The sequence below is a fragment of the Nesoenas mayeri genome (genome assembly GCF_963082525.1).
Source record: "Nesoenas mayeri genome assembly, chromosome: 18".
NCBI lineage: Eukaryota > Metazoa > Chordata > Aves > Columbiformes > Columbidae > Nesoenas > Nesoenas mayeri.
The window spans coordinates 2,739,328-2,763,769 of record NC_137566.1 but is presented as its reverse complement, the minus strand read 5'-3'; the positions used below and the strand labels follow the sequence as shown (position 1 = coordinate 2,763,769).

General features: G+C 49.5%; 1 protein-coding gene across 1 annotated transcript in view; it reads left to right on the top strand.

The window, feature by feature from the left end:
* Positions 1-24,442, top strand: part of EXD3 (exonuclease 3'-5' domain containing 3) — a 296,792-nt gene that overhangs the window by 95,490 nt on the left and 176,860 nt on the right. Inside the window, exons 4-9 of the mRNA XM_080355777.1 lie at positions 2,546-2,610; positions 7,108-7,275; positions 8,925-9,092; positions 19,286-19,339; positions 19,826-19,965; positions 20,764-20,864. Coding sequence (XP_080211903.1) covers positions 2,546-2,610; positions 7,108-7,275; positions 8,925-9,092; positions 19,286-19,339; positions 19,826-19,965; positions 20,764-20,864 — 696 coding nt within the window. The remainder of the gene's footprint in view (positions 1-2,545; positions 2,611-7,107; positions 7,276-8,924; positions 9,093-19,285; positions 19,340-19,825; positions 19,966-20,763; positions 20,865-24,442) is intronic.

Here is a 24,442-nt window from a genome sequence, read left to right as displayed (position 1 = left end):
GTCCCTTCAACACAAACCATCTGTGAATCTGTGATTGCTTCACCGTCCCTGCCAAAGTCAGGCATTTCCACTCTTGAGGGTGCCAGGAGAACCATGAGGAGGCCAGTCCCCCAAAGAGGTCCTGTGGGAGAAAGAAAAGATTATTTTTTCATTTATTTCCAGAGCCAAAATGATGTGGAGCTTCCCATTTACATCTTATGTTCTTGCTGGAGTGTAGCTGGATACAATCACCCAAGGTCCATGAACTGCAGAGCCATTCCACTCTGGTGGAAAGTCATTGTTCAAGAAGAGACTGGACACCGTGCTCAGACACACGGGGTGACCTGTGGGGTGTCCTGTGCAGGGATGGCAGTTGAAACCGATGATCCGTGTGGGTCTTTCCAGCTCAGGATGTTCTATGAAATGTACAAAATGGAGTAAAAGTGATTTGACATTTGACCTTCTATGGAATGGTGGGAAGTGGTGTTACCTCTTGGACCTGAGGATGAAGGAAGAACAGCGCTGGTCCGACACCAGTGCTAATAGTCCAATGTTCTCCCTCCCTGTTCTCGAGAATCAAGTGGGAATTGCCTCTTCCCTACACCCGACTGCCCGGGAGCAAACCTCTCTGGTCGGGTCACTCCAGGAGATGGATGGTTGACCTTGTCCTGTCCCAGCGGTTTGGCGCTGGGCATAGAGATGTTCCACAGAATAACGACGTGACGAGGGTGTCCGTGCCCAGGGTCTGAGCGGGGGAAAGCTGTTCCCCACGCACCGCGACGGCAACGTGTTGAGTCGTTTAACATTGACTGGATAGATGGTTTCCATGCATCTGCGCATCCAGACGCCGCTGAGGTCGAGTTTCAGCTCAGGGAGGTAAGGCAGGGAAAAGTCACGTAAGAAAAGGCCTCGTTTTGTTGATTGAGGTGGAGAGAGCTTTTTCAGCAGTTGAGTTACTGGCTGTATGTGCAGCGCGGGGTGTTCCGAGCCGCTCTCATTTCCTGGATCAGGCTCGCTCCCTGCATTAATTACAGTGCAGATTTACAGTGTATTTGGTTACACACCGGGTTGCATTCTAGTATGTGTGTATAAATTTCCTTGGGAAGCAGGCCAGGAGCAGAGTGTGTGTGCACACATACGACCTGAGTTCGACTGGTAGTTGCTAATTTTGTGGGGAGCAGAGATCTGGATTTTCTTCTGTTTTGCTGTAAAAAGAGACTTTTCTTTTTCCAAAGGATACCCGGTAGCTGAGAACAAGCAGCGCTTGGCGAGTTCGAGATTTCAGAGCAACCAGAGACGAGAGAAAATAGTAGTTCATGAATTGTAAAGGTGGCGTTTTTAATTTGGCTGGTGTTTCCCAGAGCTTGGTGGCTAATGGGAATACTGTTATTCTCTTGGCTTGACCAGTGATCAGCCTGCTTCTTGAAATATTGGATCAATGAAGTGCTTCGGAGTTTAGTTGGATGAGGTGGAGCTTTTCACAGTTGAAATAGCTTTTTGTGACCTGAAATATGAAGTCAGATGGGACACTAAGAAACCCAGCATTTGGAAATGAGCTGTTTGGGAAGTATAGAATGCAGAAGGTGATTGAGGGGATGTTTCCTTTTCAGTTTAACGTTTTTCTTTTGGCTTTATGAAAACGTAAGAGGAGCACTAAATATATGAGGAGAGCTTTTGGAGAACTCATTCATGTTTTTTACATTCACTCTTCACATCTAAGCTGTTGATACAGGAGATTTTCATTCAGAATATTGAGTCACGGTTTCGTAAGTAAATGGTAATTAAGTAGAACCAGATATCAGTAAAAGTTACAGTTTTTAAAATGAAATATCCCTAAGCATTTGGTTCAGAAATACTGATGTGATGAGTAACGGTCTGATGAATAATACTGGTGTGATGAATGATAATAGATCAGCTGAATGCAAGTTCTCAAATAACCAGCTGAAAAGTCAAAGAGAAAAGTTCCAAATAGCCTTCTTTTGAAATAATGGATCGCTCTTGTATATTTTTAGCCTCGCCACTAATCCCAGCAGCGTTTCCTCTCTCCTCTCGCTGCCGAGCACCCGGGCTGACTCAGCTCCCCGTGGATTCACCCACTCGCACCTTCACCCGCGGGCTGCACTGAGGTTGACGCTGTGCAGCCCTTCCATTGACCAGCAGCGTGTCGGAGTGCTCTCCAACGTGTGCGAGTCGCTTTCCCTTCCCGCACCGTCCTGCTTTAATATTCCAAAGGGGCAGTGCTGGGGGGGCTGCTGGGGATCCATTGGATGCGTTGCAGCACCGTGATTTAGTTGTAAATGCCCCAATACAGCTTTTCAGGGTCCGAGCCCGCGTGGGTGTTTAGTTAAGCCATGCATGGATGATGACTGTTATTTTGTTAGGATTTCAGAGTGAGGGATTTGAGCACTTTAATCCTGACTGACAGTTGGAAGGTTGGTGGTTTCAAACGCGGTGGCGTGGAGTAGCTGATTTGGGTGAAACAATGCACCAGTGTGTCTAGGCTGCCTGTATAGAGCCAATAAATCTGATTTGTTTTGTTTTTCTCTCCCCCTTCCCCCTCCTCCAGGCCAGGACCCGCTCTTATTGCTGAAAACCCTTCAGCTCCTCTGGACAAAGAAGGAGATGGAGAAGGTAAGGCCGAGCTCCCTCATAAGCGCATGCAGAGCATGTCCAGACACAGAGCGCTTAGGTCAGCCCTGCAATTCTTCAGCAGCGCTTTGAGCCCCAGCACACGGGGGAAGAGCCGGCGCGTTCGCAGCGCGGACTGGAAAGAAAAGGTAGCTCTGTGTGATGTGAAGCAGCTCAGGGGCGCATATAAAAGAGCTGAAGTTTGCAGGGCTGAGCTACAGAGAGAGGAAAAAAAACCCAACGAAGTTGCTTTTGTTTTCTTTTAAACACTTTTTTTGTCCATTAAATGGAGGATCTTTGGGGGAGGGGAAAGAATATTTCTAGGAGCTGAAGAAAATGAGGATTGGAGTCAGTAGAAAAGTGCTCTTTGCCAAGTGGAGTGATATCAAAGCCTTCGTATTCAAAGTAGTTTCACCATTTTTTCTGCTTTGGTTTGGTTTTGTCTCTTAGAGCAGTGAATGCAAATCGCACTGCCTGTCTAAAATTAGCTGCTGTATTTTTATACAGTGCCCTATGGGCTTTACATGGAGACTCCTCATAGGGAGCAAAATTCATCTAAATTTAGGAGCTAGAAAACTTAATAAAACCAGTAGATGCATCAACTTGGTGCTAAGTTTCCTATGTTTAACTCTGCATTGTTCAGGCAGGTTCGCAGCCAAGATTTCTTTCCTACAGCACCCGAAAACCTGCAGCTCACCGCGCGGAATGTGTCGCTGTGCTGTGGCCGGTGTGGCTGCGCACGTCGGTGTCCACAGCGGGCGGCTGTTGGCCTTGTCCACCGCATGTAGACTTCGCATCGCTGATAGTCTGTGCTTCCCAGCCAGGATAATTAAACAGCTGGAAACAGTGAGAGAGGTGCCTTTCCAAATGGTCCGTCCCCGACATAGACTCGAGCTCAGCAACTCGGAAGCCTTGAGCTTTCTGTCAAGTTTTCTTAAGAGCTAGAGGAAAAAAAATATTTATTAGGTCTTGAGGGCAGTTAATCCCACAAACCAACAGTAGGAATGAGTGATCATCAAAATCTCTGTACCGTGTACCCTGAGGTGTGTGTGGATTGTGAAGAAAAATACTGTGAAGAAGACAGAGCTTCCCATCGACGTGTCCGTGGGCAGAGAGCGCCGCAGCGTTCCTGCTGGGGCTGGAAACCGTGAGGGTCCCCGTGAGTCACACTCGCAGCTCTGCTTGTTCCATGTGTTCCTTTCTGGAGCGACCATCCCCATGCGGTGGTGGTTTTGCAGAGTTTGGGTTTACAGCTCCCTGGGGATGGGGACACGTCTGTCCCCCTGGGTCCCTCCTTCAGGTGGAGCTGCGGGCAGGGGCAGAAGCGTGGTCTGAACCTGGAGGATGCATTTCTGAACCACGATGATTCGTTTCTGAACCACGACGATTCGTTTTTGAACTACGATGATGCATTTCTGCACCATGACGGTGCGTTTCTGAACCACGACGGTGCGTTTCTGCACCACGACGGTGCGTTTCTACACCACGACAATGCGCTTCTGAACCACGACAATGCGTTTCTGAACCACAACAATGCATTTTTGAACCACGACGATGCGTTTCTGAACCACAGCGATGCATTTTGGAACCTGGAGGATGCGTTTCTGAACCACTACGATGCGTTTCTGAACCCGGAGGATGCATTTTGACGCCACAACGATGTGTTTTTGAACCATGATGATGCGTTTCTGCACCACGATGATGCGTTTCTGAACCATGATGATGCGTTTTTGAACCATGGCCGTGCGTTTCTGCACCACGACGGTGTGTTTCTGACCCACGAGGAAAGGCTTTTCAGAGGGGTGCGGATGCTGCAGTGGGACAGGCAGTGGCACGGCGGCAGCTGCTTCCAAGCACAGCATGGATGTCCCCAGCGGTTTGTGATACGTCCTGCTGTCACTGAGATGGGCTGATCCACGCGCAGGGCATCGCCGGCCTTCAGATCTGTGATGCACGCACAGCACGTGCAGACACTTTGTTCAGGGGCAGCTGCCGCCTGCTCTGCGATGCTCAACTTGTCGCTGCTCACATCCAACCACCCGGCTCAGAGGAGTGACAGAAACTGGCTTAAACACTGCTCAGTCTGCTCCAGTGACATTAAATCATAGAACCACAGTGTGGTTTGGGTCGGAAGGGACTTTAGAGACCATGTGTTTAGAGACCACGTAGAGACCATGGTCACCTTCCACCAGCCCGGGCTGCTCAGAGCCCGGCCAGCCCGGCCTTGCACCCTTCATGGGGCAGCCACAGCTGCTCCGGGCTGGGAGCCTCTTTGCCTTTCACACCAGTCAATACCCTCTGTTAACTACTGCGAATCAGCCTGTTGGTCTCAAATGAGTGACGAAGAGTGGGAGGAGGGTGTCTGTCCATGGCCTGAGCTCAGTTCTGGGACACGGCTTAAGAAGCGCTCATTTCCTACTCAGGAAAGACAGTTTTAAAATAGAGAAGCATCAGCAGATTGCTCTGAGCTGTGTAACTAGAAATAAGGGACCAAAACTGAGTGAAGGAATATGTAGTTTGAGCATCAGCAACATTTTCCTATTCCCATGATCTGTCAGACTGTAGAAATCCCCCAAGGAGCATTCTCTGCCACGGGAATCGATTGAAATGGCAATGGCAATGACACGTTTGGGAGGAATCCTCTGGCAGAGCGGCCGGCCGGGCAGCACAGCACTCTTTCCTCTCTGATTGAGGTGTCTCATGCCTTTTTGTTACTTTTCCCTCTACATAGTCTTTAGATTGCTGGGAAGTTAAGCAGAAGGTTTGTCCAAAGGCAAGGCTTGGTCTAGATAAAAGCAGTTGGTGCTCTGGGCTGTTGTGTCAGTGCTTGGAGATGCTCTGCTCTGCTCTACCTGGTATCTGCTGAGCCCGACCTGCCAAAGCCAGGCCTGTGAGTCCAGCCTAAGGAAGACCTGAGTAGTATGGAGAAAGCTCTTTGTTCAGTCTAAATGTGCTGAAGTGGGGCTTTGGGGGGAAGGAAAGAGAAAGAGAGACCGTGTATAAACAGTGCAATTTAGTTGGCGAGTTGCTTTGTTTTCCTTTGGCTGTTGTGCTGGATGTTTGTGGTTGGGGAAGAACTTGCCTGTTCCTTCTGCTGGATCTCCCAGTGAAGCTGGAGCCCTGTGTTTAACATCGCAAATTCTTGCCACAGGGAAAAATACTTACAGGCAGAAATGTGTTATCTAAAGTCACATCTTCGTTAGTCATCAGCTTTTTCATGCTGCGTTTGATAATCTAGTGAGAAAGAAACAGTTTCTGTCTAAAATGATATGTTTTGTGGTTTTCCAGACATGAAAGGCACTACGGAAAATAACTGTCTTTGAGGAAATATTGTCAATGAATAAAAAAGAACAAATTAATTGGCAAATTTTCCTGTAGATTTTCTCTTGTTTTCCATGTCATTCTTCAAATTATATGTTGTTTCCATTGGAAGCTACATCGTGTACGGTAAATCACAAGCGCTGGCTGCAGGCGGGAATGAGCATCCTTGGGGTTTTGCTCTTTAGCCAGCAAAGGAAGAGCAGCTGCTCGGGGAGCGTCCTGCGCCGTGTCCCGCCGCGCTGGGGCCGCTGCGTGGCCGCGCGGTGCGGGCGGGCGCCCGGGGACGCTGCCAACGCTCCCGGCGCCCTGGAAACTGCTCCTAATGCCGACACCACCCCGATACTGCTCAGTGCAGTAATTTATCACTTCTACCAGATGGGTAGTAAGTAGCCTATTAACATTCACAAAGTGAGTGTCCAATTCCTTCACATTTCTAAACACGTCACCATGGGATTCCAAAGATTTACAGCGTGGCGTTTTCCCATGTCCCGAGCCCTTGGGACGGCCGCCGGCCCCGCCGAGGGGTGCGGAGCCCAGAGAACACACCCTGCTCAGCTGGGTTTGGAGAAGAGGAGCGTAGATCTGCAGGATGGTGATCTGACAGAGTTTGAACTCGGATATTTCATTCTTTTTAATCTTGTGTGTAAAATGCAAACTATGTAGATACCCCTAAGTGCTCCTGTTATGGTGAGGAGCATTATGCCGTTGTGGCTGAAGTGGGTATAAGGTCAAATATGAAAGTTTGTGGTACAAGAGTGAGGAGGAGATGTTTATGTGCGTTATTACTAGTCTCTTAGAAGATGAGTAGGATTTTGAGCCCGGTTCTCTACCTTCAATATTGTCATTTTCCCAATAACACCCCATTCTCCAGCTCGCTTCTTTCCTCCCCCTCCCCCAAATCCCAAGTCCCTTTGTCTGCCCCACAGAACAACTTCTCTGTCTTTATGGGATAATTAGTGTGGACAATTGCTGCTTTTCCCATTGGGTTTGAGGTGCAGTGAGCCATGAAGGAATCTGTAATGACATGAAAAGTCACTGGAGGCGTGGATGGTGGCTGAATAGCAACAGTTACCTCTCTGAATAGATTAAATTAAAAAAAATACAGCTTTGTGTTCAGCTGGGGGGAGGGAGGATTCACTAATCTTTTTGTCCATGACAATGTGGTTTTGTGTCTCGCAGCTCAAGGAAGAAGCCCGGCGGGGCTTTGCGGGGCTGGAGGAGCCGCTGGCGGGACTCCTGGCCATGCTGGAGGGCAGCAGCGACTGGAAGGGGAAGGGCCATTCCCTGGGGTATTGCATCGTCACCGAGCTGCAGCTCTGGATGAAAGAGCATCCTGCTGCTCAACAGGTTAGAGAGAGAATGAGAGAGCGGCGAGAGAGGGCAATCGATTGTAATGTCCCGCAAGTGTCCCCGAGTTCACTTTTTTCCATAGTCCAGTAGTCTCATCCAAACACAGAATCCCAGAGTGTCAGGGGTTGAAGGGCCCTGGAAAGCTCATCCAGTGCAATCCCCCCATGGAGCAGGAACACCCAGATGAGGTTACACAGGAAGGTGTCCAGGGGGTTGGAATGTCTGCACAGAAGGAGACTCCACAACCCCCTGGGCAGCCTGGGCCAGGCTCTGCCACCCTCACCAGGAAGAAGTTGCTTCTCAAATTTCAGTGGAACCTTTTGTGTTCCAGTTTGCACCCATTGCCCCTTGTCCTGTCACTGGTTGTCACCAGCAGAGCCTGGCTCCATCCTCCTGACACTGCCCCTTTCCATATTGATCCCCAGGAATGAGTCCCCCCTCAGTGTCCTCTTGTCCAGCTCCAGAGCCCCAGCTCCCTCAGCCTTTCCTCACACGGGAGATGCTCCACTCCCTTAAACCCCTCTATGTTGAGGTGTGAAATCCACGCTGGGACGGCCTTACCTGGTGTTACCTGCTGCATGCTGGCCTGGAGCTCAAATCATCTTAGGAGCTGTGGTGCGAGAGCTCCGTTTCCCCTTCCAGGCTGGGATTCCCGTCTTTCCAGGTCAAACTATGTTGACCAAGAGCTGGTCTTGCAGCCTTTGCTGGGCTGGGGGTTTCCCCTGGAACTCGTGTCCCTGCTGTCAGCATCAGAGCCAGCCCTGTAATCTACTCTGCATATTCTTCCAGTTCTGCAAATAGCAGCCAGTTACTGTTTGATTGCTTAACTCCTGCCACATGCTGGGGAGCTTTTATCATCGGGAATGCAGAAAATGGTACCAGTATGACTTTCAGCAGCTGAACGATTAGCTTTGTAACATCGAGTCAGTGGGTTATACATCCTAATGTTTACCATTCCTTATGCCTTCAAGTATTCTGACCTACTGAGATCTTATCTCTTTTTTGGTATGCTTTTGGCTCTGAACTGCAAGATACTTTTTATATTTGTTTTGTTTCATTTCCCATGTTTCCAAATGGCTCTTCAGAGGTGTTGAGCTCTGCCATTACAGCATTTGCAAAGTGCAGTGAAGTGCTTCTGGCACTGAAATTCCTGTGTCGCAAGAGAATAATCGTGTAGGAACGCAAGGACTAATCCATCTATCTGTGCAGCTTTGGATGATACTTTTGCTTTTCCTGCGCGTCTTGCACCCAGGAGCAAGCCTGGGAATGCAAATTGGATCCTTATGCCTGATAGGTGAGATCTCCTGTGAGGAGCCGCTGTATTTGGAGACTCTGCTGGGAGCCAGAGGGGAGAATTTCTAAATCGCTGCGTTAGTAAAAGAGGGCGTTTCTCCAGTGTCATGTTTTACTTTTGCACAAGGCCATATGCCTTTTCCACAATTATCCCACTAAATGTTTAAATCGGATTCTGTGCAAAAAAACGTGTATCATATTGTTCTGATTTCTGCTTGCCGACTCCATGGGGAAAGTGGAGAATCCCTGCCCGAGGAGTTGGCTTATTCCCCTGTTTAAACAAGCTGCGTCTCAACTGCCGTTGAATTGTGGCCATCTTTACTAAATCTGTGTGTGATTTTTTCATTCTCCAGTCTGGCATCACGCTGAAGAAGCTGCAGGCCCGTGTGCTCAGCATACTCGCCCAGTGCCCAGCTAATCTGCTTGACCCTCTGATCAGCATTTACCAGCTCCATACAGCAGACCGGAACTATTTGCTTGGACACGTCAGTCATCTTTATCACAGGGGCGATTACAAAGAGGTGGGTCATGTCTTTCAAGTAAATTTACCTACCCAGCGCTCCAGTTCTCTGGGAACGTCTATGTCCCTTTTTGGATGCATTTCAATGTGAATTCCGTTTCATCTCAGCAGCTGCACGCTGTGAATGGCTCGGCTTAGCCCGCGCTTCCCGGGTACCCGAGCAGGCTGCGCTCAACCTCATTTTTCCTAATGGCTGAGTACAGAGTGCCAGTGAATCCTCCTTCCAACCTGGTTTTGACCTTTGAAAGTAATAGGTTAATAGGGTTTAATTTGGAGAATTTAAGAGGATGGTTGTGTTCTCTTTTGTTTTCCTTGGCAAGAAAAGAAGGGATTTTAGTAGTCGGTCCTAGACCTGCTGTGCTGTCTCCATTCTGCATGCAGCGAGGACAGGCTGGAAAGTCTCTGTTCCCACGTGGTTACCCAACCAAAGGGTCCTCAGTTTGAGGAGTTCCGAAGCCTCTTTGCCACGGAGGCTCATATCAAAATGTGTTACTGCTCATGTGTGTGAGTTTGAGTGGCCGACACGGGCAGTTCACCCAGCCTGGAATCTGATGTGTTGTGCCCTGTGGTTCGGAGCACATGCAGCATTCGTGGCGTCACCGTGATGTCTTGGTACTTGAGAATGCAAAACTGCAATTCTGTTAACCGGGTGGTTTGGTTTTCTTTTCTCTTTCTTTTTGTTAAATGCAAAAAACTCAGGTTTGTTTTTCTCGAAGAGAGGTGGTTCACGTTGATGGTGTAGAACAGCTTCGTCTTGTGTAGCAAAAGGAAAACCCAAATAGAATTTTAAAATCCTATTCTTCCATAAAGTTGAATTCCCAAGTGAGATTGTGGAATTCCGTCCTCGTTGGTATCTTTGAATACTGAAAATAGGATATTTCATGTTCGATTAGAAGTTCACAGGTGGCTGCTTCAAACTTACTCTTTTGCTCAATAAGCTTTTAGAAGTGTTTGAAGAACCTATCAGAAGTGCAGTGTTTGACTAACTATATTCAAATGTGATTTTTAAGGTCATGGCTCCAAAGACATTCATTGTTTTCATTAGAAATGCGGTTCTTTCTAGATCTGACTTTGGAAAGCTCCAAATTCTTGTTTTTGTGGAATTGTTTCTCTGTTCTCTCTTCCCCAGCAAAGCCCATTCACCAGTCATTGCAGTGTGAAGAGCAGGAAACCTCAGCTGCTGCTTGTCCTCAGCCATAACTTTCTTCTGGCTTTGCTTTGCTGCCAGAGGGATGGATAGAATTCTCTTCAAGAATAGCGGGAGATCTTTGCCTGCCGTGGAGACTGACCCTACCTATGTTCACATGAACTAACCCACCAAACCTGGGTCTGGCGCTCTCAGCACTTGCTGGGATGTGTCTGTTTGTCCGGCTCTTCCCCATCGTTCGGATGGGGCAGTGAAGCACACTCACAGCTAAAACAGGATTTTGGGCTCTTCTGTCTCTCACCTGAAAGGACAGAAATCCCTATGAATCCTTGCTGTCACTATTTATTTTCTTGCTGTATTTACAATAAGACAACAAGCATTTATTCTGGAGCACATTGTACCCTTTGCCTGTTTGAAAGCATTTCCTGGTGTGTGAACCGTAGAGGTCCCCTGCTGCGCTCCTTCCCCCGCAGAGCTTTTGGAGGAAGGTATCGTCAGAAAACGGGATCCCAGAGATCCCTGGGGATGGCGGTGCTGGTTATTGGTTTCCAAAGTGCATCTGGCCCTCCCCGAGCGCCTTGTTTTAGTGGAGATGGTCAAAATGATGAGCCGGTTTGTGGGTCCCTCAGCAGGGACATTTGCAGCAGTGCTGCCCAATGGGTGTTGAAACCCCTCGGCTGTGTGCAGGGAGCTGGGTTTGGTGGGCGACGCCGCAGGTGCAGTCACCTTATTCTGATTTAGCAACTGAAGAGCACCTGGCAGGAGCACTGGCCAGAGGATGGCACTAGTGCTCCCGCGATGCAGAAAACAAGCTGATCCGGTGGCAGTTACAGGAAAAGCAGGGACGTATCAGTGGGGTTTGAGGTGTCTGGCCTGTTTGGGGTTTGTCCATTCTGTTGTGAATGGCGCTGGCAGCTGCTGGGGAGCGCGGCAGCGCGGGGCCCCGCAGGGCGCGCTGGGCCGGGCAAGCGGCTCCCGGCCCTGCAGCCATGGCGGGGAGGGACAGGCGGGTTTGACATTCCCACTCAGGTCATTTTGGGTGAAATGGGGTGGCTTTGTCCCCTTCTAAGAAGTCCTCTGAACCCACAGGCCATGGCTCCACACCAGCCTCAACCCAGGCTGTCGGTGGGGCCATGGGGTGGATGGAGCTGTGGGAAGGGCTGTGGTTGTCAGTGGGGCTGTGGGGTGGATGGATGGAGCTGTGGGGTGGGTGAAGCTGTGGGGTGGGTGGATGGAGCTGTGGGAAGGGCTATGGCTGTCAGTGGGGCTGTGGGGTGGATGGATTTTGCTGTGGGAAGGACCGTGGCTGTCGGTGGGCTGTGGGGTGGATGGATGGAGCTGTGCGGTGGATGGATGGAACTGTGGGGTGGATGGATGTTGCTGTGGGAAGGGCTGTGGCTGTCGGTGGGGCTGTGAGGTGGATGGATGGATCTGTGGGGTGGACGGATGGGGCTGTGGGGTGGACGGATGGGGCTGTGGGGTGGATGGATGGATCTGTGGGGTGGACGGATGGGGCTGTGGGGTGGATGGATGGATCTGTGGGGTGGACGGATGGGGCTGTGGGGTGGATGGATGGATCTGTGGGGTGGACGGATGGGGCTGTGGGGTGGATGGATGTTGCTGTGGGAAGGGCCGTGGCTGCTGGTGGGGCCGGGACAATGCGGGGATTCAGCAGACCGGGGGTAATGCAGCGCGAGCGGGTCTGTGAGCGGCCCTGAATAGGCCAGGCTGTGCTTGAGAAGAATGAGGGGTAGGCAGAAGGCAAGCTAGTGTTTCATGGTCATCTTATGTTACACTTCAGCCTTTCAAAGAGTGTCTGGGGCTGGTTGAATGAACCTCTCTTGCACTGCGAATGCGGGAGCCTAAAGACAAAGGGGACTCTTGTCACTCGCAGGCCCCTTTCGGGAATAAAAGCCATTGTCACATGAACAGGGGCAGTCTGGCAGGCTGTGCATGCTTCAGTGCCCCATGATATCGCTAAGTCTCAGCAGAAATCACATTCAGGGCCCTGTCAGCTTTGATTAGCGGGGTCTCATGACTTAATGTGCCGCGATATTTCATGTCTAAGGGTGGCGGCTGTCTTCCTGTGGGATGAATGCCCTGTATTGTCCACTGAGTTATTTTATTTACATTTTTTTAAACAGCTTATAAAGGTAAAAAGATAGCTGCGCTTAAAGAAGAAAATCACATTCCTTTGCTTCTGGATCAGCGGTGAGCGCTGCTCGGGTCACATACAGTGGAACTTGTTTTCGCAGTCAGCATCAAAGTTCTCGTCTTGTTTAACAGCTTTATAGTCCATTCTGAACAGGTGGCAGTGGCGCTGGCTTTAGGAAGGAAACAATAAATAATCTTTTTAGCCTCTGACAACCAGAAATATTCTTGGGGCCGAGAGAGCTCCCACTCCGACCTCTCTGCATCAGTGGCTAGCGGCACTTTGCTCCCTTCCTCGCTTTGGTTCTTAAAGGACTGATGGCACAGGGATTTTTTTGGTCGTTGTCTGTCCACATTTCTCTATTTTCAAAAGCAGAGTATATTTTTTCAACTAGTGTTTCATCCTATAATTTCTACAAATAATGGAGCTTAATCCTATATGTTCAAGTCAGTGTTTGCCCTTTCAATTAAGATAATGTGGATTATCTTAAAATCCAGTTGTAAAAATTTGTCGTAAGTAAGTTGGAGTATCCAGAGAAGAAGCTCCGTAGACACAGAATTCCATGTTTTATAAGCAATACATACCGCTACACAAGTGATTTGATAATTTGGTAGAGTGTATGGTTGAGCAAAGAGTTAAAGGAATACAAGTATGCGAAGGTGTAGAAACACATAGTTCAGTGAGCAGCACAACGTTTGATTGTCAGTGCAGCGATGTTTGAGCGCCAGTTCTGCTGTTGTTTGCAGTCCTGCTTCATACATGGTGCTGAGCACACGTGGTGTGTTTTGGCAAATCTGTCCATACAGATCAGTGTTGAGATTGGTTGAGCACATTAATGGATACTCGGATTTTGGGTCTCTTCACTCTGACTTTTTTGAGCTGTTCTCAGGGCAGTGAAAACATCTCTCATTCTGCTTCTTTCCCCCATTCACCGCCTTAATTACAAACGCTTCTTCAGCTCTTACTGTATTTTAAAGTGTGTGCATTTGAATTTCCATGTTTCTTTTCAATTAAAAATAATAACTGAGAAGAAAAGCAAGGAGGATGTTACGGGGGATGTTCCTGGTGTGAAGATGATGATGTCTCGACCCGTTTTTCCAGTGAGCCGGCTGTACTGCTGCAGCACAGCGTGGACGCCGTGCACTGCCGGCCGGAGCATCCAGCATTGCTCACTGCTGAGGACGCACTGACCAGTTAAACCGGGTTTAAAACTGCTTGGAGTGACCTTAGGAAGACAAATCACAGAAATGCTTGTTTCAGTTTACCTGTGCGCACACATATTCCCACCTCGACTTTCTCACTCTACCTTAAATTCTTCAGTTTTGAGTAACCTGTCGCAGCTTCAATGTGACGGTCTCACTCCTTGTGAAATATGTTCATGCGCTCTTGAAAGTGGACCTGGGAAATCTCATGTTTTTCTCATTTCTGAAGATCTTCCTGAAGACAGCTGTGTATATCGTATGCTCGTTAGGCAGGAAGTAATTAAACATCTAACCTGATGTCATGCACTATGCAGCGATGCACTCGGAGAGGTTGAACGAAGCTGATTAGCCACAAGTTTGAAATGAGTGATTCCAAAACACAAGCCAGATGTTCCCAATGATTAATGCTGGTGTGCCTTTTACTCAATTATTTCTACTGTTATTATGTATCCAGGCTTTGATCACTGTGATTTTGTTAGGATTGACGTTGGCTTTTCCTCTGCAAACTCTCGTTCTGTTGTTCAGTCTGTTCTCTGGCTTTTCAGAGATTCCTTCCCCATTGGTTCAGAAATACTGCACAGAGTGAGTTACGGGCGTATTTACCTCTGTGTTGTCCCAACTTGCCTACAGCAAAGTAATGCAGGAGTCATCAGAGCCCGTTTGTGTGTCCTGCATCACCGCTCCCAGCGGCACCACCACCAAGAGCTGAACCCCCCGTGGGAAAACTGCCCGAATTCTCGGTGTAGACACCACCCAAGCGCACATGCCCTTGCAGATAACATCTCGTGTGGCTTCCTGCGCCTTGTACTGTATATGGCAAGAATAGTCATTTTTAGATGAGACAGAGCCAATTGCGTTCTGCACACGCAGAGAGGGGCAGGTACTGGGCTGGGGTGCTCTGGGTGTTCGCATCACAACACTCCCCATTTTCCCATACTCTTGTTTTTGCAATTGTGTGACCAGAGGAGTGCTCTGGGGCTTGTGGCTTGGCCTGAATGCATCACGCTTGGGCAACTTCCCCCACCCAATGGTCAGTGCACCTCCATGCATTTTAGATATCATTTAATGTGGTATCGCCCAGCTTTGAATTCTTCCCCATCCTCATCCAGTGCTCCTGCGCTGTGTTTTTAAGTGTTCATGCATGGGGAACAAAACTAGTACAGAATGTCCAAATATGATTTTTGCTTTCACCATAATTAAATCAAAGAATGGCCCAAAGTTCCCCGAGGACAGTGAGGGGACTCAGACGTTGATGGATTTGGTTCAGGAGTGGGTCATCACCTTCTCTCCTGTACTAAGCGGTGGCTTCATCACATACCTGTCCCACGTCCACCTGGGGACACATGGCAAGAGAGGGCGCATCCTTCCCCGCATCACCGTTAAACACTTCTATCTGTAGCAATAATGCTAACTCTTTGCTGTTATCAGATCAGATACTGGGAACTCTCTATGTACGAAACATATTTTTGTGAAAAGACAACTTGTACCACCAGTCAGGACTATCGCACTTTGTCTTTATAGTTTGAGGGAGGGTGAGTAGACCCTGATAAACTGGTGTTAGCGTTCTCCGGAGCTTTTCCATGTCCCTGCATCCTAACTGGGATCTTTCTTGTGTTGATCAGCTGATGTGGGGGAGGTTGCTGCTGCGGATTTTTGTTGCCCTGCTGATCCAACCCGAGAGGGGGGATCTGCGGTTGGATCCGCTGGGCTGTGTGCTGGCGCGGGGGGGGATTCAGCACCGCGGTGGAAACGCGCCTTTCTTGGCTGGGGAGGGGGGTTCTCACCACATCGGTCACAGCACGCTGTCTGCCTATCCGAGTGTTTGTTTTCTAACTCCAAAACGAGCCTGTGGATGTAGTGTTGCTTTTCTGGAGATCTTATCGCCTACAAACAGACTGTTAAAAATAGGGTCGTTTTACACAAAACTTGTTTGTGGAGCAAAACAATTCGAAACACGATAATAACAAAACAAAATCTTAAAATAGCTCAAAGTTGAGACCACAGGCACAGCTGCCAAGCACTTTCATCTTTATTACAGTTACTCATATCTCTTCTCTTATTATTCCTATTGTAAACACGCTGATGTTATCTGCGTTGGCCTCGCTGCTCAGCCAGCCCGTGGAGCCACAGCCGGGCCGGGTGTTCCTGGGGCGGCTCACGCGTCTCCTGCTGCGTTTGGCTTCGCGCACGGACGGGGCTGCGGGACGTTTCTGCCAGCACCACGTTCCCCTGCTCCCTCACCTCCTTCAGCTGGGTGATGGTAACATGGTGATAAAAACCAGCTCGTGGGGTTTGTTGGAAGAGGAATGTTGACAGCAGGACGGTTCCTCTGAGCTGGGTCTGCAACAGCTGGGCTGGGGAGGTGATGTCTCTCCACACTTTGGTTATCCCACAGCATCTCCTGGGGAAGCTGCAGCTCATGGCATTCAAACCCGCCTGGACACCTTCCTGTGTAACCTCATCTGGGTGTTCCTGCTCCATGGGAGGATTGCACTGGATGAGCTTTCCAGGGCCCTTCAACCCCTGACATTCTGGGATTCTGTGTGATTCTGTGTATCCGCGATGTGTGAAGAACTGGCGGCATGACCAGACCCAGAGCTGTGGTGATCGGAGCCAAATCCAGTTGGCCGGTCACGAGTGGTGTCTCCAGGGCTCAGTATTGGGGCCACTTTTGTTTAGTCTCTTTATCAGTCATCTGGATGAGGTGATGGAGTGCACCCTCAGTAAGTTTGCAGATGACACAAGTTGGGTGGGCGTGTTGATGTGCTGGAGGGTGGGAAGGCCATACAGAGGGGTCTGGACCGGCTGGATCGCTGGGCAGAGGCCAATTGTCTGAGGGTCAACAAGGCCAAGTGCCGGGTCCTGCACCTGGGTCACAACAACCCCATGAACGCTGAGGCTGGGGAAGAGCGGCTGGAATGTGCCCAGTGGAAAAGGACCTGGGGGTGTTAGTGACAGTGGCTGAACATGAGCCAGCGTGTGCCCAGGTGGCCAAGAGGCTGGTACCAGCACTGGTGTGGCCAGCAGGACTAGGGAAGTGATTGTGCCATTGTACACTGTGCACTGGGGAGGCCAAACCCTGACTCCTGGGGTCAGTTTTGGGCCCCTCATCATAAGAAGGACATCGAGGCACTAGAGAGAGTTCAGAGAAGGGAACGGAGCTGGTGAGGGGCTGGAGCACAAGTGTGATGGAGCGGCTGAGGGACCTGGGGGGTTCAGCTGGAGAACAGGAGCTGAGGGGAGACCTTCTGATCTCTGAACTGCCTGAAAGGAGCTTGGAGCCAGGGGGCTCGGGCTCTGCTCCCCAGGAACAAGCGCCAGGAGCAGAGGAAACGGCCTCAAGTTGCGCCAGGGGAGGTTGAGGTTGGATCTGGGAACAATTTCTTCCCCAAAGGGCTGTGGGGCATTGGAACAGGCTGCCCAAGGCAGTGCTGGAGTCACCAGCCCTGGAGGGTTGGACAGACAGACATGAGGTTCTCAGGACATGGGGCAGTGCCAAGGCTGGGTTATGGTTGGGCTTGATGATCCTGAGGGTCTCTTCCAACCGAAATGATTCTATGATTCTATGAAATGAATCTTCGTGGCTCTGCAGTCTTTGGTGCAAAGTAGAACATACATCCAGTTAAACGGGAAAACCTGACCTGACACTGCACGTGTTCATCCGATTAAGTCACCTGTACGGTTGATAGAGGTGGAGATAAAACTATGCCATTTAGATAGCAGTTCTGCAATTAGGTTAATCTGAACATGCGTGTGAACATTAAAAAGCTATTAGGGAAACCATTGTATGCATGCATGTTAAAATTAACAAATAATTATTTAATGAAAGGTGCTAATGAGATCAAATAGTGAAACAAGACTCTGAGAGCTGCAAGTGTTTTTTGAAGATAAAACCAGCTACTAAAGCTTGGAGACCCAAACCCCTTCATCAGGTCCAAGGCAGAAGCAGCAACCTCCATCGTGCGTACAGGTGTAATTGCTCAGCTTCAACGTTGTGGTGTTAATCTGATAATCTGAGAGAAAAGGTACTTGATGCTTGTGGAGCTCCGCAAAGCGGCCTCTGAGCGGGTGGAACAGTTGTGAAGTCTGGAGGTAACAGCTGGGCCTGGTTTGTAGCGCACGGTCACGTCAACACTCGTTCCTGCGTTTGTCACGTCAAGCTCTTCTGCTGACTTCTCTATGCGATGAAGTGTCGACCACCAGGGGCACAGTGTTCATTTTCTGTTCAACAGACAACCCAAAACCTCCCAACCCCCCAAAAAACAAACCCAAACCAAAACATATTAAAAACAAAAGCGTTTTCCTACTGATAGCTGGACACCTCTGTTCTTTCTGGACATTAAGACTGAACAATTGAACTTACGTGGTGAGCGTTGGTTGTTGCTTTTGTACACTCGGTCTCCGATGCAGTGAGTGAAATACAAACAGGGATTTCCCCCGAGGTGATGTGAACTGGATTGTGCCGTGAGCACCACTGCGCTGACAAACAAATCCTTCAATTTCATGATAGTTCTCTCTAATCAAAATCAATTGCAGATAGCAGAGAAACCCAATAAAGATAAGAGCTTTTCCTCTAAGCCCTAACGTGCTGGTTTTAGCCCCATCTGAGTAAACAGGCATTAGTGAGCTCAGCTGGTGACGGACACTTGTCCTGTTGGTGCTCAGCGTCAAACGCCGCGGGAGGGTCAGAATGTGGTGTTTTCAGATGCTATTTACAACCATTTTGGAAAATACAGCCTAACTTTGCAAAATAATCAGAAGAACACTTCACGTCAAACATCCTTGCCACCCAGTTCACAGTGACATCAGTACTAACACACAAATGTGCAAGAAGGCTCCTTATTAATCTATTTACTGGAACAATGCACTATATTAAAGAAAGCCATTATATGCTTATTTTATATTTGAGATCCAAGTATTTTCACACACTAAGGGAATGAGACACTGTTCACTGCTGAAATCCCCATGGATTTCCATCCCTCGCGAGCGACGCGCGGCCGGACCTTCCTGCGGCTCTGCAGTCGGGGCAGGCGGCTGAGCCGGTTCTGCAGCTCAGCGCAGCGGAGCCTCCTCAGCTGCAAAAGATACTAATTTGGAGTTAATTTGTGAACGTGGCAGGTCTCGGCTTATCAAAGATTTGTAGATACCACAAAAGGGAAAAATAAACGTCTTTCTGGTGGCGGTGAACCAGAGTGCTCTTGGGTGTGGAGCTGAGCAGCGATTTTAAGCACTGAGACCTCTTGATTTTAGAATCTTTTAAGTCTTGAGTTGCTTTCAGAAAAGGCAGCCATGTGGCCAAATGGAAAAGGCACAGCAAGATGGATAACGTTAACTCAGGAAGATGTGGTGGGTCGAGTGGTTTATACAATTTAATTGATGGGAAGTATCAGTCTCAGCCGGTTTTGTGCGAGCACTTCACTCCGTCCCGTTCTGCCACACAACCTCAGCTCCAGTGTTGACTCCGGGCCGTGCTGCTTGGAATGCAGCTCTGCCAGGAGCGTTCTCGTGCATTTCTAAGTGGAATGTATGTGGCCAAATGTTTATATGATTTATTTGTACTTGATAATGTAGCAGACATCATTAACACATTAAAAATTTGTATAATAGCATATATACTTCTCTTTGGAATAACGCTTATTTATCCACAGTGGTGTTCTTCTCCTAAATAGACTCTCTTTTTTTGTATTTTCCAGGCAGCAGTGCTGAGCATTAAGCTAAAATTACAGCCAGATCAAGATGTAGAGAAGGTGAGTCATTTCCTCTGCAGGCTCCTCTGTCATCAGACCCACCTTCTGATCCATCCCGGCTCTCCACGCTGTGCTGCCTTTGGCTGGAGGCTTTCATTTGTTCCCAAGAGCTATCTGCTGCATCACCGATGTGCGGTTACATCTAGGGAAGCCATAGAGTTGATTTTGTTAGACCCCAGTCCGATTTACTGGACTGTCTTTCCAGCTGCTGTTATACAAAATTGTAGCTGTGCTCTTGACAAGCGGTTGTCGCTGTGATGGAATTTAGAGCTTTTGCTGTTTTGAAGCTTTGCTAATTGTGTTGAAAATGTCGCATCGCTTTTAGGCAGCACTGGGGGGGTGAAGCGGGGTCTGGGAGTTGCCATGTGTGAGCAGGGGACGGGCCAGCTCCACAGTGTCACAGACAGGATGTGTGCTGTGCCCTCTGCGAGCTGCCCGACACCGTGACCAGAGCCACCGTGCTCTAAATGTCATTTCTTCTCCTAGATGTGCACACCGCTGCTGCTCCAAGATAAAACGAACTTGGTGGAAGATTACGTGGGAGACTATCCTGAGCTCCAGAGCAAGCTCTTGCAGATCCTCGACACGTGGTGTGAACCTGGTTTTAATATCAGAGACATCACAAGGTAGAAATGCTTGTTGACTTTCGGAACAGCTGGGGCCAACTTGCCGTCAGAGGACAGTGTGTTCTCTGCTTGTCTGTCTGAGATTGTTTCCCGGAGTAATGGAGTGCAATATATCCACTTTTCAGCTGAGAAAGGGGAAATTCTGGTGTCTGTGCCAGAGGCTTCTCCAGCACCTCAGTCCATAGGAAGAGGTGTCGTTCCTATTGACAGATGCTCAGCGCCTGCTGGGAGAGGGGAGTGCAGAATGAAACCTGTGCAGTAGATCTTAGCAATACATTAATAACAATGTCAAAGCTTCCTGCAGGAGGTTGGAGCAATCAGACTCTCGTGCTTTGCTGCAGACAAGAGTTTCAGTATCGGTTGTACAGGTTTTGCAGGAAGATAATTCTGCGATGAAGTGGCAGAAAAACAAGAGATGCAAGTGGTTAACCTTCATGTGCTCGTGAAATAGTCGTGTGTGTTTTAATTTAGAAATGTTTCTTGCTAGAATAGCTCCTGTCATTCACAAAGCCAACAGCACAGTCATACAGGGTGAATGCAATAGTTGCTGTCTTAGTTTTGAAAAAGAGATGTGAGGGAATCATTCCCTTTCTCTTTCTTTCAAACGAGCCTCCGGACTTGGCTGGGAAATCCGTGTGGTTGTGTAGTTGGCTCTTTGCTGTCACTCAGGGAAGGCAGGGGACCGTGGTTACCAACACCCGGCAAACTCCAACACCTCTGCTCTTCACTATCTGCTATGAGGGAAATGGGCTTCAGGCAATTCCACAGATGTTTCTGATATTGTTTGTTTGCTTACAGCCAATATCAAGGCCTGCCCGGGTACAAACCAGAAAAATTTAACCGCAAAATGCTGAGCAAGCTGGTCTTCAGACTCCTAGACCGATTTAAGGCAGATCCAGGTATGTGGTACTGCAACACATTGTGGAGTTATCTCACCAATAAAGAACAAATGAAGTCAATTTGTCTTCTTCCATGTTCAGCAAGGAATTTCTGCTGTGATTTATCGCGGGGTATTTCAAGGTTTAATTAATGATATTGAAAACCAAAGCTGGTAAGTTATGGGAATTATCACTTTGTGCTGTCAAAGAATGAAGTGCTTGTGACTAATAGACTGCTTCTTCCATGATGTGAAATAAATCTTGACCTCAGAACGGCGCTACGTAAACACGCGATGGTCAGCGGTGAGTTATGCCTCCATTCCGCTCACGCAAGAGTCGGGTCATTATTCATCCGGGGATCTGTTCTCGTGAGTTACGGGCCCGTCAGCTGGGAGGAGATCACCCTTGGCAAGCGGGAGCCTCACAGCCCTTTGTGTTCTTTACATAAACTGGGGCTGGGGGTAAGGATTTTTAAGACTCTCAGCAAAGTAACACATTTTGCATCACTGCATAGATCTGCTTCACCACCACTTACCTAACAAAATCTGCTTTGTTTGGCTCTGGATGTTAGCGGGGACTGTTGATTGTTTCCTCTTCTCTTTGGGACCTTGCCTCAGACACCTTTTGGTGCACCGTTAGTTTTTACCCCGCGAAGCTTTCCGTCATCAGCCCAGATATGCAATTTTCTCTTCTTGGACTAAAAAGTGTTTTCTAACCACAAATTGTGGGCTTATTACACCTGGCAGCAACACTATATCACATATTAATCTTCACCTCTTCAGACTGGTGTTCAAAAGTTAATAGGATAATCCTTACAAACCCTGATAGGAAGATAAGTAAATATAATTAAACTTAGTCAGTTGGTGTGAAAGCTGAGACATAAGGGGGGCGAAGTATTTAAAATCTAAAACCCTCCCAGGAGTTTACTAGTCTTCAGTAATTTCTCCTCCTTTACGAGGTGGATCAATCATTAGGCTGTATTGTCTTTTATGATCTGTAAGGGATTTGTGTTGTTCCCTTTCCTTATGAAAGGTACACCAAAGGTATTATATTAACTGCAGGGGTAAAATGAAGAGTCGTTCAAATGCAGAATTCTGAGCAATTAAAAAAACCCAATAATCTAGGAGATCTAGGTAGCTGTTGATCTTGGGTGCTGCGTGTGGGATCTCGGCCTGAGGATGCTGTCCCACAAGTTGGAGCTGCCGATAACAATGGCCAAATCAACACATTGACTGGTGAGGAGGTTCCCTGCGGTGCACACAGGTCCCGTTCCTGCGCTCCCAAAGCGACTGATCCCATGCAAACCGCGGTGTCCGCAGTGCAGCGTACGGCACCTCTGCCCGTGTGAGGGGATGTGCGGTACTGACTGAGACAGGTGCCACGTCTGGGGCAGCGACAGGGATGGATGACTCTCATAGTCCCATATATGAAAGCAGGTGTCACACGTAATTCAGAGCAGGACTTCACACTTTGCTCAACTGCCTTAGTCTCCTTTGAAATGCGTTGGAAGGGGATGAATCCCTACAGAGGAGTTTCTACCTTAGTGCTGGTCCTGCTCGAACTGCCCTGGGGAACGGTGGTAGCTGGGGTAACAAGGCTTCCCTCCCCTTCCCTTCCCTTCCCTTCCCTTCCCTTCCCTTCCCTTCCCTTCCCTTCCCTTCCCTTCCCTTCCCTTCCCTTCCCTTCCCTTCCCTTCCCTTCCCTTCCCTTCCCTTCCCTTCCCTTCCCTTCCCTTCCCTTCCCTTCCCTTCCCTTCCCTTCCCTTCCCTTCCCTTCCCTTCCCTTCCCTTCCCTTCCCTTCCCTTCCCCCCCCTGAATTTCAGGGTGTTCTTCTTTTTCTGAACCATATTCCGATATTACCACACAAAACAGCGCATGGTCAGTGGAAATTTTCTGCTGAATCCCAAAGGTGTCCCAATAAACTCTGTGGGGATTCCATTTAATTGGCTCCAGTGGGGAAGGAAGGAGTTGGGCAGAAATGGTATGTGATTGAGGAAACGGAGTTTTAGAGTGTCTTTTCTCACACGTGGGGCGGTATGCCCTGGTTTAATGAGCCTGTAACTTTTGCAGGCTAATTACTTAATGCTCTTTGGAGGCTCTGTGAGAGTCACTTCTATGTACAATAGCTCCCGGAGGTGGGGAGCTGACCGTACCTGGGTTTGAAACGCTCACATCTATTTTCTGTTGTGTTTTTGCACAGTCCACGTACCCCAGAGAGTTAAGTGAGGTAGAAATGATACAAGTACAGCTGTCCTCATGTATCGGCCCTTAGTGCCGGTGTGGCAATAAGGCAGATAATGGTGTTGATAGCGAAGAGACGGTCACCGACCGGACAGTCCAAAGTTGTGGTTTTCCTGGAGCGGTGTAATTAATTAGCTGAGCCCCTGAAGTTCTGAGTGCTTGGAACATGTTTTTACCGCTGTCTCTGAGAAGTTTTCGTAGCGTAACCGAAGAGAAATGTTTCTCTTCATTTGTCCACCAGGTTTTACTTTTAATTTCAGTTGGGTGGGAATGTTCCTCATGGTGTGTGAGCTCAGTGCCCAGTGGCGGGCCAGCAGGGGGCAGGCGAGGGCTGTCCCCAGGGAGCCCGGCGAGGGGACACGGCCCGGCTGTCCCCAGGGATCAATGTGAGGTGACACGGCCCGACTGTCCCCAGGGATCAATGTGAGGGGACACGGCCGGGCTGTCCCCAGGGATCAATGTGAGGTGACACGGCTGGGCTGTCCCCAGGGATCAATGTGAGGTGACACGGCTGGGCTGTCCCCAGAGATCAGTGTGAGGGGACACGGCCCGACTGTCCCCAGGGATCAATGTGAGGGGACACGGCCGGGCTGTCCCCAGAGATCAATGTGAGGGGACACGGCCCGACTGTCCCCAGGGATCAATGTGAGGGGACACGGCTGGGCTGTCCCCAGGGATCAATGTGAGGGGACACGGCCCGGCTGTCCCCAGAGATCAATGTGAGGGGACACGGCCTGGTTGTCCCCAGGGATCAATGTGAGGGGACACGGCCGGGCTGTCCCCAGGGATCAATGTGAGGGGACACGGCTGGGCTGTCCCCAGAGATCTCTATGAGGAGACATGGCCGGGCTGTCCCCAGGGATCCCTGTGAGGGGACACGGCCGGGCTATCCCCAGAGATCTCTATGAGGAGACATGGCCGGGCTGGCCCCAGGGATCCCTGTGAGGTGACACGGCCGGGTTGTCCCCAGAGATCAATGTGAGGTGACACGGCCGGGCTGTCCCCAGAGATCAATGTGAGGTGACATGGCCGGGCTGTCCATAGAGATCAATGTGAGGGGACACGGCCGGGCTGTCCCCAGAGATCTCTGTGAGGAGACATGGCCGGGCTGTCCCCAGGGATCAATGTGAGGGGACACGGCCGGGCTGTCCCCAGGGATACCTGTGAGGGGACACGGCCGGGCTGTCCCCAGAGATCTCTGTGAGGAGACATGGCCGGGCTGTCCCCAGGGATCAATGTGAGGTGACACAGCCGGGCTGTCCCCAGAGATCAGTGTGAGGGGACACGGCCCGACTGTCCCCAGGGATCAATGTGAGGGGACACGGCCGGGCTGTCCCCAGAGATCAATGTGAGGGGAC